Source organism: Camellia sinensis, chromosome 15 (assembly GCF_055761805.1).
Source record: "Camellia sinensis isolate YWXY chromosome 15, ASM5576180v1, whole genome shotgun sequence".
Lineage (NCBI taxonomy): Eukaryota > Viridiplantae > Streptophyta > Magnoliopsida > Ericales > Theaceae > Camellia > Camellia sinensis.
The window spans coordinates 68,359,618-68,371,675 of record NC_138975.1 but is presented as its reverse complement, the minus strand read 5'-3'; the positions used below and the strand labels follow the sequence as shown (position 1 = coordinate 68,371,675).

At 37.4% G+C, this 12,058-nt stretch overlaps 2 protein-coding genes across 2 annotated transcripts; one reads left to right on the top strand and one right to left on the bottom strand.

Annotated features, from left to right (window-relative positions):
* The first annotated feature begins 1,940 nt into the window (after positions 1–1,940).
* Positions 1,941–4,066, top strand: LOC114320865 (uncharacterized). The gene is made up of 3 exons (XM_028267942.2): positions 1,941–2,586; positions 2,693–2,773; positions 2,869–4,066. The coding sequence occupies exons 1-3, from the start codon at positions 2,536–2,538 to the stop codon at positions 3,796–3,798; spliced, it is 1,062 nt and encodes a 353-aa protein (XP_028123743.2). The 5' UTR covers positions 1,941–2,535; the 3' UTR covers positions 3,799–4,066.
* A 3,195-nt stretch (positions 4,067–7,261) lies between these two features.
* Positions 7,262–9,560, bottom strand: LOC114320890 (acetolactate synthase 2, chloroplastic). Its single transcript, XM_028267966.2, has one exon. The coding sequence runs from the start codon at positions 9,462–9,464 to the stop codon at positions 7,500–7,502; it is 1,965 nt and encodes a 654-aa protein (XP_028123767.1). The 5' UTR covers positions 9,465–9,560; the 3' UTR covers positions 7,262–7,499.
* Between the last annotated feature and the right edge of the window lie 2,498 nt (positions 9,561–12,058).

Below are 12,058 nucleotides of genomic sequence, written 5' to 3'. Positions count from 1 at the left end.
AACTTGGAAGAATGCTAAACATTTAAGAGAAAAAATAATTAGCCGCACAATTTTTAAAATCTTATTATTTTCTCATTAAAAGAATTCCTAACGAAACCAAATGCTTGAATGACATTGACACAATAATTTTATTACTACTAATCTTCACATTTACATTTCCCTTAAATATTCCCATCATTCAAACATTTCTCTAATTTCAAAATAAATAGTCACATAAAATCTACACCAACGAAACAAACATAGCTTATAATAACCTACACAATGACTTCCTCACATGCTTCGATATCACGGGCCGACTCTTTCGAGTATGCAACGGATCAATTTTTTACCTATGTGCCGCTTCAACTCCACCAAGTTCAAGCTTGATAATCTCTTTGACCATCGAGTATTGAATCTTCACCTATGTTCACAACTGCAGAGCCAATGCTTTGTCTTGCATGAACAACTCCTACGAAGAAGTTCTGCAATCCAATGTCACTTGCCTTCATGCTTGCCCCAAGTTGCACATTCATACAGCCAATCGGTTGTCACTACATCGAGCTTGCCCCATGCCTTCAAATGTTCCCACAAGTAGCAACATTGCCACCGAACCTTCAGCTTAGGCTATGAGATCCCACATCCGTGGCTGAACCCAAGGATGTATTCGTGAACTGGCACACAAGGCTCTTGGTGGCGCCTCGATAACCTATTTAGTTTAGGATGACACACATGCTGATGAAGCCTGCAAGCTGCAGTTTAGGATGACACACATGCTGATGAAGCCTGCAAGCAGCAGCATAGTGGGTGTGTCCTAAACCTCACGTCGAGATTAGATGCATAGTGTCGGCACTAATGCCCCTTGCTAACACTGTCCATGGGGATCCCAAACCCACATGGAAACCTATGACAACCTCTCATGGTAAGTCAAAAGCCTGCCCTTAGGTTGCCCACTTCTAGCTGATCACAGGCTGGGGAGGTTGGTAGATGGCACACCATGCCCCCTTACAATAACCTTTCAAGTTCTTTGCCACAAAGAAACATCAATCATGTTATAGTGATTTTCCAATAATTCTCCAATTCTTGAAAAACCCCAATCTTGGGTGAGCATGAGTGCACAGGGTGGTAAGCATGTTGGGCGCTGAGCTCGCTACTAAGCGTGCTCCGTGACATGTATACAATGGACTACTTGTGGGCATACTTCCAAGCCATGTTGGGCCGCTAAACCACTTGACTTGGAACTCAATGCCACACTTGCATAGGCACTTCCAAAGTCATAAACTAAGTACAACAAAGGCCAGCACACATACAAGCGTCACAACGTTAGATTTGAAAGTGTCAACTCATGACACTAGGCCAATACTTGGAAATGGTTAGGAAAAAGCATCAATATCTAGTTTTCTTCTGTCTCTGAAATGGTCACTTTATTTTATTAATTTTTTTTTTTCTTTTTTTTTTCATGGTGAAAGTGTCATAGCCTCTTTTAGTGGTTAAACTCAACATTGACTTAAAACACATTCCAAATCATTATTCCTCACAAGTCAATACTAATAAGGTGTTCAAGATGTCCTACATCAACCAAAAAATCAATCAGACCTTTAGTTGCCTTTTTCAAGACTACGAATTTTTCAATCACTATCATTTTTCTCATAAATCAAATACCAATTTCCATTCACTACCAATTTTCTCATAAATCAAATAATACCATTACCACCAATAGGTTGATTCCAGAATCTCTTCATACATTCTCAAATGGTCACTTTCTATTCAAAATTTTTAATTCACAAGTTGGTGTTCATCTCCAATTAAAAATGATTTGTTGTTAGTTGATAACTTCATAATTTATGTCAAGAAAACTACTTAATTATTTAAACCAGCCAGTTAGGCGGATTGGTATAAGTATGAACATAGGACTTAAAATTAATTAATATTTAACTTCAAGGATTAGTCTAATCCACAAACTCAAAGGAGACCGAGTTCAAGTCCTGACTCATTCAAGACTCAGAGACCATTGCTACAGTAATTGGAATTTGTAATTTAATTTCTTTTTGCTTACCATATCAATGAATATGCCTAGCGCAATCAAGACAATCTCATATTCCCTTTGCCAAGTCAAAACTTAGTGACTCAGACTAAGCTAAACTCAAGCAAGATAATCTTCAAAACCATGGTTATTGTATGAAAGTGAACTCACAATTGCATGCTTCCAGGCTGTAGAGCATTTTTGTTGTCACTTTCAGTGTACCTTTCTTCGTTGACAGCAAATTGGTTTTCTTTAATACCTCAATTTAGATCCCATTCTGCAACAAGAAATGTTTCAGTGAAGTTTGGCTTGGTCTACTCTTCATTCCTCTCCCCTGTTTCTTCTCAGCAGCTTCTTTCGATTTTTATAATACAAGCAAACAAGAAAATTTTAATCAACTTGTTCTCTTTTTCCTCTTTAGTTTTTCCTACCTTCATCTTTGTTGATATCCTTCTTATATCTTAAATATTCAATTCAGTAAATCTCTGTAGCAAGACACAGTTATCCTTCTGTTTGTGAGAGGTAAGACGATAGGCATGATGGGGAGGAATCCAGAAGAACAGATCGTATTGCATACGAGATCTAAGGTAAGAACTCAAAATTTTCTTCAGATTTTTCTTGGAAAAGTTGTGTTCTTAAGTCTTCCATGCCAAAAGCTTAACAAGTCTGACAATAACATTGATGACAAATTAGGCCACGGGGGAAGGCGATTTGAGGAAATCCCTATTTGCTTCTATTCACAAAAATGGCAGACCAAGCAGCTTGATCATCAAGGTAATTTCAAATCCAAACTCATCTCTGTTTTCTTGAAAAAAGATTCTTGGTGTCAATCAAGTTCTGATTAAGAGAACAACTTGGTTGTGAAACAGAAAGCCCATACGGTGATTCCTGCTCACATAGTAGCCGAGGCCATATCAACACTCCATGGTCTTGATCTGAGATGGTCAGGCCCAATCACACCAACAGAAATGCAATATGTTGAACAATATGTGCTTGCAAAGTACCCAGAGTACTCCAATGCCCTTGTTGAAGGAGGAGAAAAGACTGACCTGTATAACCTTTGCATCAAAGAAGAGCCTTCAGAGCCACCCACACCAGATGTCAAGCGAAAGTCACCACGGGGAAGTTTTAGAGACTCATCGACACCCTCATTTGGAAGCAATATTTCTGATCTAGACAAAGCCCAGTTGGAGCCATCAAGATTGCTTGATATCCTCACCAAAAAGTCATCCTTTCCAGGGAGTTTCATCTCCATACCTGAAATCCAAGCAAGGAACAAAGTTCTAAAGCACTGTGGATTACATGATGAAGAAGAGTACCTTGTTCTCTTCACTCCAAACTACAAAGATGCCATGATGTTGGTGGGTGAGAGCTACCCTTTCTTCAGAGGTAACTTCTACATGACCATTATCGGGGAAGAATCAGATTACGTAAAGGAATTTGCAAGTTATAAGGAATCAAAAGTGATCTCGGCTCCAGAAACTTGGCTGGATTTGAGGATCAAGGGATCACAACTGAGTCAGTATTTTAGGAGGAAATGTAAGCACAGCCCAAAGGGACTGTTTTCTTACCCAGCTGATGTGAATGGTACACGTTACTCAATGCACTGGATATCAGAAGCTCACCGGAACTCGTGGCATGTTCTGCTTGACGCAACGGCTCTGATTGTGGGAGAGGATCGGTTGAAGCTTGCGCTCCACAGGCCCGACTTTGTGCTGTGCAGTCCTGACAATACACATGCTCATCCTTCCAAGATTACTTGCCTCCTGGTCCGGAGAAAATCCTTTGATACTGCTTAGGCAATTGAGTAAGAGGTACTTGTATGATTATATAATTATCTGTTTAGAGAAATGCAATTTCATACCCAGAAATTCTTACAATTTTTTCCGAGATCATATGCTGCAAATTTAGAACTAAATTCTGAAGATACCATTGAATGTCAAGACTGGTGGATTTCCAGACGCTACCTGGGTTCTATAGTCTTCCCAAGTGTTTTTTATTACCTCCTAGAACTCTTATCCGCTGTAAGTCAAAAAATAAAATAAAATAAAAAGAATGATTCTTCCATATGCCTCTTCGTTCAAGAATCGAAACAATTTTCTAACTAATCTATAACTCGGGAGTGTGATCAAAATGCATAGTAGTCTGCCATTGCTGCGGTGTCTGTGATCTCACTGTGCTTCAATTACTTAAAACCGTAAAGACCTCTTTTGCATCTAATAATATCTCTCCATGGATCTCAAAATGAGTTTCAGCATTATTACATGGCACCCCATCTCGTTCTGTAAAATACCATACATAAGTGATAGTGCAGGTTCTATCTCCATGAATCTCCTGTGTTTCATCAGAGAATCTGCAACCATTTACACAAGGTGACCAAATCTAACCTACTTATACCCTTGATTGTGATCTATGATGCACTAACATGCAAAAGAACTTCATTATGTGCTTCCAAAAAAAATTTACAAAAAACCTTGCAGAATTGGAATCGGTCAATCTCAGACACCATCCCAATCACCTTCTTTGAATGTTACCTTGAATCCACATGATAAGAGATAATGGCCAGTGTTTAGTTAATTACTAGCCCTGGAATCGACCATTTCAATCTCATTTTGGATCAATTTTTCATTCTCATTGAAATAACCATCTTCCGGTGTACGAAAGTTCATCAATGAAGTGAAATTCCAAAGAACTAACTGCGACTGTGATAAATCACTATAAGCTGAGAGCCTGAAAGACTGGCTATCCTTTAAAACCATCATTCATATGAATGAATCGAGCACAGCATTTTCTCAACAAACTGCATTCAAAGTCCTAATATCAGCAACTATTTTCTTTCTTCATTAAGACATTGAAAGAGTTTGGGAATTTTGAAATTAATAGCTTTATTTTCACTTTATTAATCAATGAATTGAAAATCTCATAGCTTGAAGATTCATTGTAACGAATTTCAAACTTTAAATGTTAGAAGTTAGACGTGAACAACTCAGTATTTGACACTCATTTGTCACTGCAATTGACATGCTAGTTAGTCACATTATTATTTCTATCTAATATAAATATTTTCTGTTTCTTTCAATTCATGTGTTCAAACTTAAGTGATCTTAGTTCTCCACACGCACACAAAAAAAAAAAAAAAAAAAAAAAAACTTTAGTGATCTTCTACAAAAATCAACTCTATACGCATTAAAAGATCTGACCAATTTTTAATGAAAAAAAAAATATATATATATATATATAGTCATTGTTTAATTTATGTTTAAGAATGCACCTTGTTTCGAAAAAACCCAATCTATTTTTTCATAAACCAATACATGTATCAACCAAATGATATCTTGGACAAGCCATGCAATACCATACATGATATATTTTACACTAATATACAGCAACACAATTCCTGATCAACAGGATGATGATAAATAATTGCAGAAAAAAAATTATATGCCACTAATTCAAAAGGATTCCATTGGGCTGTGTTACAAATAAAAAATTTTAAAAAAAATGCAAGAACCATTTAATTGTTCTTTACAATTCTCTCTCTCTCTCTCTCTCTCTCTCTCTCTCTCTCTCTCTCTCCAAGTCTAAAAAAACCAGCAGGGACCGGCAATCCCATAGAAAGTCATTACAAGCCCTTCGTAACGACCTTGAATACTACCTATGCCTCCCTCATTGCAAGTGTCAGAAATACGTCAACCCAAACCAGGGCTGTCATGCTGGATCTAATACATTTTTTTTCTTCATATTATGGGCTTTAGATTATTGCATTATAATTTATCACCAAGTTGTATTGCTGATGCAAAGTAACAATACCCACCAATGCTGGGACCAAATCCAATACTTATACCTTAGATAGCCCATAAAGGCACAACCTAGTTCTTGAGGTCTGTTAAACTCGATCTCTCTGCCCCCCGAATTTAAAAATCAACATTAGATATCAATACATTCAATTCACTAGCAGATCCCCTATTACTAAGAATAGGAGATTAAAAAGCAAAATACCACGGTATTCTCTGGTACTGTGATTAAAGAGGCTTAATTTATGTTCTAATTTCTAAAAAAAAACAAAATCAAAAACTCTCAGAATTTTCAAGGCGTAATTGCTTCAGTCCAGTAGTCAACAACATTGCTTCTCTATGAAAAAACTTTGGGTCACTACTCTCTCCCAAATCTGAGTGCACTCTCTCTCTCTCTCTCGGTTGGAGACATTGAGAAGCCTCATGAGGTATCATCTCTCTCACAAAAATTCTGTGCTTGATTTCTTAGTATCTGTATAATTGCCCTTTCTGTATCTGACTCTCTTTAGGTTTTCCTTTCTTAGATTTCATCGGTTTCAATAATGTTGGGAATACTAATTAGTGTACTAACTAATACACTGATTAAAACACAAGGCATATTCCACCGACTTAACATAAGTCCCACCTAACATTGTATCTTGGTGTGTTTAGTTGGTATGCTAGTTAGTAGTCCTAACATTATTGATATTTTGTTGCTTTGTTTTCATCTTGGCTGAGTTGCTGAGGCTATGAACAAAAATAGGAGCTGTAAAGAACTCCTTTGGATTTCACACACACATTCATTATTGGGTTAATTGTCAAATGTTAAGGTTTATTATTGCATTTCCATGGTTAACAATTGTAGCAATAAATTTGAAATGATACCAGCAAATATACCGAACTGGTATGCACTATACCAATGGTCAAACCGGTAATTTGTCAGGAACTGGTATGCACTATACCAATGGTCAAACCGGTAATTTGTCAGGAACGGGATTGACAGCTTTACAAACCCATATTTTGTCCAATACGGGATTGACAACTTTAGTGAACTATTCTGCAAACTCGTAATATGAACCATAACAAGAAGAGAGCACAACTAATCAACCAAACCAAATTGGTAAGTCTGAAAATGAGAAACAAATACAAAGGTTTTCCACTTAATCATCTTCTTTGTTTTCATTTCATCATCATTTCAAGTTCTCAGAACTCCATTACTCAACTTGAGCAACCAGAAAATACTGAAGGATTAGTAACATTGAAAACTTTCAAGTCAGAAAATGAGAAACAAAGACCAAAGGTTTTCCACTTAATCTTCTTTGTTTTCATTTCATTATTTTCTAGTTCTCAGAACTCCAATACTCAACTTGAGCAACCGGAAAATACTGAAGGATTATTAGCATTGAACACTTTCACTGATATTGGTATTCTGGTGTTAAAATGAGCCAAAGAGTGGACCTAAAGGTAATGGCAAAAACAACAATCAAAATTGAAACCAGGCCAATGAATATCATGATACTACATTATTATAAGATGCAAAATTAAAAAAATAAAAGAACAACATAGCGTCAAAAACAGCAGACAAACTTTAAGAGAACTAATAAGAAAATACAATAAATAACAATACCACAGATACTATACTAACTAAAAAACCGAGGCCACCCCTTTTTGCTAAGCCTAGAACTGCTACATACAATGCTTGAAATGAAATTTGCTGCTTTGGGAGGTCAGTATGTTGATCTCCCATCACCCTCGGTAATCACATCTTTGAAGGCACCACCACTTGGGATCATAGGCAGGACATGCTCTTGATGAGGTACAATAACATCCAATAAGTATGGCCCAGGGGTATCCAACATCTTCTGAATTGCAGCCCTAACATCCTCCTTCTTCGTCACCCGAGCAGCAGGTATGTCACAAGCTTCTGCAAACTTTAACATATTCGGGAATATCTCAGACTCTTTTGATGGGTTACCCAAATATGTGTGAGCCCTATTAGCCTTATAAAACCGATCCTCCCATTGAACAACCATACCCAAATGCTGATTATTCAATAACAGTATCTTAACGGGAAGATTCTCCACCCGGATTGTAGCCAACTCCTGGACATTCATCATAAAGCTTCCATCGCCATCAATGTCTACAACAACTGCATCAGGTCTCGCAACAGCGGCTCCAATTGCAGCAGGCAATCCAAAACCCATAGCCCCTAATCCCCCAGATGTCAGCCACTGCCTAGGCCTATTGTACTTGTAAAATTGAGCAGCCCACATCTGATGTTGTCCAACACCAGTACTTATAATCGCTTTCCCATTGGTTAACTCATCAAGAACCTGAATCGCATATTGTGGTGGAATGGCATCTCCAAAAGTCTTAAAGGTCAATGGATGCTGCACTTTTTGCTCCTTTAGCTCCTGCCTCCAAGCAGAAAAATCCATTTTAAGGTTAGCTCTTTTCGCCTCCAAAATCTCATTTAACCCTTTCAGAGCCAACTTCACATCCCCACACACCGACACATGGGGTTGCTTATTTTTTCCTATCTCTGCCGAATCGATATCGATGTGAACAATCTTAGCTCGGCTAGCAAAAGCTTCGAGCTTTCCAGTCACACGGTCATCAAACCTGACCCCAAAAGCAAGTAACAGATCACTTCCATCAACAGCAAAATTGGCATAAACAGTACCATGCATTCCAAGCATTTGAAGAGACAACTCATCGGAACAAGGGTAGGATCCAAGACCCATCAAAGTACTTGCGACCGGAATGCCCGTGAGCTCGACAAATCTCCTCAACTCCGCACTGGAATTCAAACACCCACCACCAACATACAAAACAGGTTTTTTAGACTCTGAAATCAACCTAACAATCTGATCCAAATGGGTGTCTTGGGGTGGTTTAGGCAGCCTAGACAAGTAACCAGGCAATCTCAAAGGTTGATTCCAATTGGGAACAACTAATTGTTGTTGTATATCTTTAGGTACATCAATCAAAACAGGACCAGGACGACCCGAAGATGCGAGAAAGAAAGCTTCGCGCACAACACGAGCAATGTCATCAACATCAAGAACAAGGTAATTGTGTTTGGTGATAGATCGAGTTACCTCAACAATTGGGGTTTCTTGAAAAGCATCAGTGCCGATCATGCGCCTGGGGACTTGACCAGTGATGGCCACGACGGGGACGCTGTCGAGCATTGCGTCGGCGAGGCCGCTGACTAGGTTGGTGGCGCCGGGGCCGGAGGTGGCGATGCAGACGCCGGGGAGGCCGGAGGCGCGTGCGTAGCCCTCGGCGGCGAAGATGCCGCCTTGCTCGTGGCGGGGGAGGACGTTGCGGATGATTTGGGAGCGCGTCAGGGCTTGGTGGATCTCCACTGACGCGCCGCCGGGGTAGGCGAAGACGTCTGTCACGCCTTCGCGCTCGAGCGCTTCGACGAGGACGTCGGCGCCCTTTCTGGGTTCGTCGGCGGCGAATCTGGAGATGAATGTTTCGGCGGCAGCGGGGGTGGTGGTGAGGGTGGTGGGTTTGGGGTTGGAGAGGACATTGGAGATGTGGAGAGGGCGGCGGCGGAGGAGGGTGGGGTTTTGGGGATTAGAGGGAATGGGGAGGGTGAATCTTGAAAGGAGTTGATGGGATTTGGTGGAGGAGGGTGGTGGTCGGATGGAGATGCCAGGGTTACCAGCGGTGGCCGCCATGTTTGACGAGCAGCAGAGAGGAAATGGAGCTTCTGTATGTAGGGTTCTGGCAGAGAGAAAAGAATTTGGTTAGAGATAAAGCCTTATTTATATCTTTAGATATTTATATGACGGGTAATGTCAGACATTTTAAAAAATTTATCAAAAAATTTATTAAATGTTTCATATAACAATGAGATTTATACCATGTGAGTTTTATGTGAGTCTCACATTTATGTAAGATATTTGATAAAATTTTTGATAAAATTTCAAAATTTTCTAACATTTTTGTTATATAAAAAATTCTATAAATTTTAAATAATTTATTAAATTTTTTATATAAATGTGTGACTTACACAAATCTATAAATCTCACAGTGAAAAATTTAATAAAAAATTTGATAAATTATTTAAAATATCTGACCTAACTCTATCTATATACATCTTAAAATGACATAAATACCTTTACATTTATCATTATATTTTTATTTTTATTTTTTTGTTTTGTGATAAAAATGAAAAAGACATTATAAATAAGGTATTTGACATAATTACAATAGAGATAAAATATTAAAAATTAATTGCAAAGATATGAAATCTTTAGTCAAGTTGGCAAAACTACCCGAACTTTCTTTTTTTCATTTAACTCTAGTGGTGAGGAGCCAGGTTTTATCGCCTCTACCATTTTCAATATTTCTTATGTAATCCCCACTATTTACATCCAACTTCTGCTACTCCACCATATCCAATGCCATCAACACTCAAATAAACCCCCAATCAACAACCACAACACCTTCCTCCATTCTCATTTTTCCACCACCAAAACTATAAATCATTACCCAAACCAACTCCTACAATCACCATCACCACGAGAGAGAGAGAGAGAGAGAGAGAGGGAACCATATTGGCCTAATTGCAAGTTATGCCTTAGTTTTGAACTCTGTCAAGAACCACTGTTGAAAAGGAGATGACAAGGCTAGAGTCGAGCTTGGGAATGGCATGGTGGTCAGTAATGGTAATGTAATGGCCTCTTGTTTGGCGGCATAGAAGGCATATGGCAGTGGCCAACAATGGTCGATTATAGAAGTAGCCGTGACCATGGTGGTGCTCGTGAATGGTGGTAGTAGTAAAAGGGGAAAAAGCAAAGAGGTGATGATCCGGTTTTCTTTAGAGAAGAAAAATAGATGAGAGAAAAAAGAAAAAAAAGGATAAAAAGATAATGAAAAATGCTTGAGACGCCTTTTTTTTTTAACACTCTTACAATCCTTTTTGATCTCAATCATTGATATATATGTGAAACTTACTTATGTATATATGGAACCTACACTATCAATAATTGAAATTTAAAAAGGGTTGTAAGAATTTTTAAAAAAATAGAGTCTCAATCATTGTTGAAAGACAATAAGAGGATAAAAGAGGTATAATTTTCATCCTATTGCAATTAGTTTTGACCTTTCGATGTCAGTGCAATGTGTTTTGCTTCTTCTCATAACTATTGTAATTTGAGACTATCATCCTCATCCTACTAAATTGTAATTAATCCTTCATCTTATTTATTTGCAATTTTTTTATTTCTTTTTTTGGTAAATTTGTAAACATTGCTCAATATATTTTTGGTTAAACAATTAAAGTTGATATATATTTAAATATGCAAAAAAAAAAATTATAATATGATTTGTATTAAATTACAACTTTTTTGTACTACTTAAAAAAATCACACCCTTTGTGTTCATCAATAATAACTAAAAGGTGTTGCTAATGAGTTTGGTTAACAATATCTACATCTACAACTATTATAAAAGTATGAAGAATTACCATATTTTCTACTTTTTACATATTCTGAAAATACCCTTCCAAACAGATTAAATATCAGTAAAATCACAAACAATTACAGACATCTTTTGAAATTCAAATACCTTCAAACATCAAACACCTTGAAACATCACAATCTACTATCAAACACTTTGGATGATTCAGAAAATAAAAAATTTTAATTTTCTAAAAAATGAATCTAGAAATTGAAACCAAACAAGGTGATTGCTATTTTGTGAAGTTGTCAAGTTCTCTATTTGAGACTCATGACTTATGTCCAATTATATTAGTTGTATTATAATATGCATCATCATACATAATAATATCGTCAATATCATCAATTGATTGAAAAGGGTCTTACACTACTCAAAGGTATTACCTAAATAGTACAAGCCTACAATCAATTTGAGTGGGTGATTCTGTTAAAACCACTAATACTGGCTTGAGTACCCTCAATTCGTTTCTTTTCTTTTTCTTTTTCTTTTTTTGAGTTGATTCATTATTTTGAATTATCATAACATCTTAATTCTTTGTTAGCCACTCTGTTTCGGATTTTAGAACCAAATAGTAAATCGCATTGTCTTTCAATCAACTATGTTTGACTCTATTTGACAATCCAGTGGTTGTACAAACAAATAAAAACGTAACAACCCACTCTAATTCGTAGACAAACAACCCACTTGTCCACTCTAATTCATAGACAAACAACCCACGTGTCCACTCTAATTCGCAGACAAACTACCCACTTATCAAGTTAGGCTTTATACAAGTAACAGTTTTTTTTGTTTTTCTTCCATTCTTCGT

Coding starts and splice junctions, on each gene's coding strand:
- LOC114320865 (XM_028267942.2), top strand. CDS start 2,536: ATGATGGGGAGGAATCCAGAAGAACAGATCGTATTGCATACGAGATCT. Junction 2,587..2,692: donor TATTGCATACGAGATCTAAG/GTAAGAACTCAA, acceptor ATGACAAATTAG/GCCACGGGGGAAGGCGATTT. Junction 2,774..2,868: donor CAAGCAGCTTGATCATCAAG/GTAATTTCAAAT, acceptor GTTGTGAAACAG/AAAGCCCATACGGTGATTCC.
- LOC114320890 (XM_028267966.2), bottom strand. CDS start 9,464: ATGGCGGCCACCGCTGGTAACCCTGGCATCTCCATCCGACCACCACCC.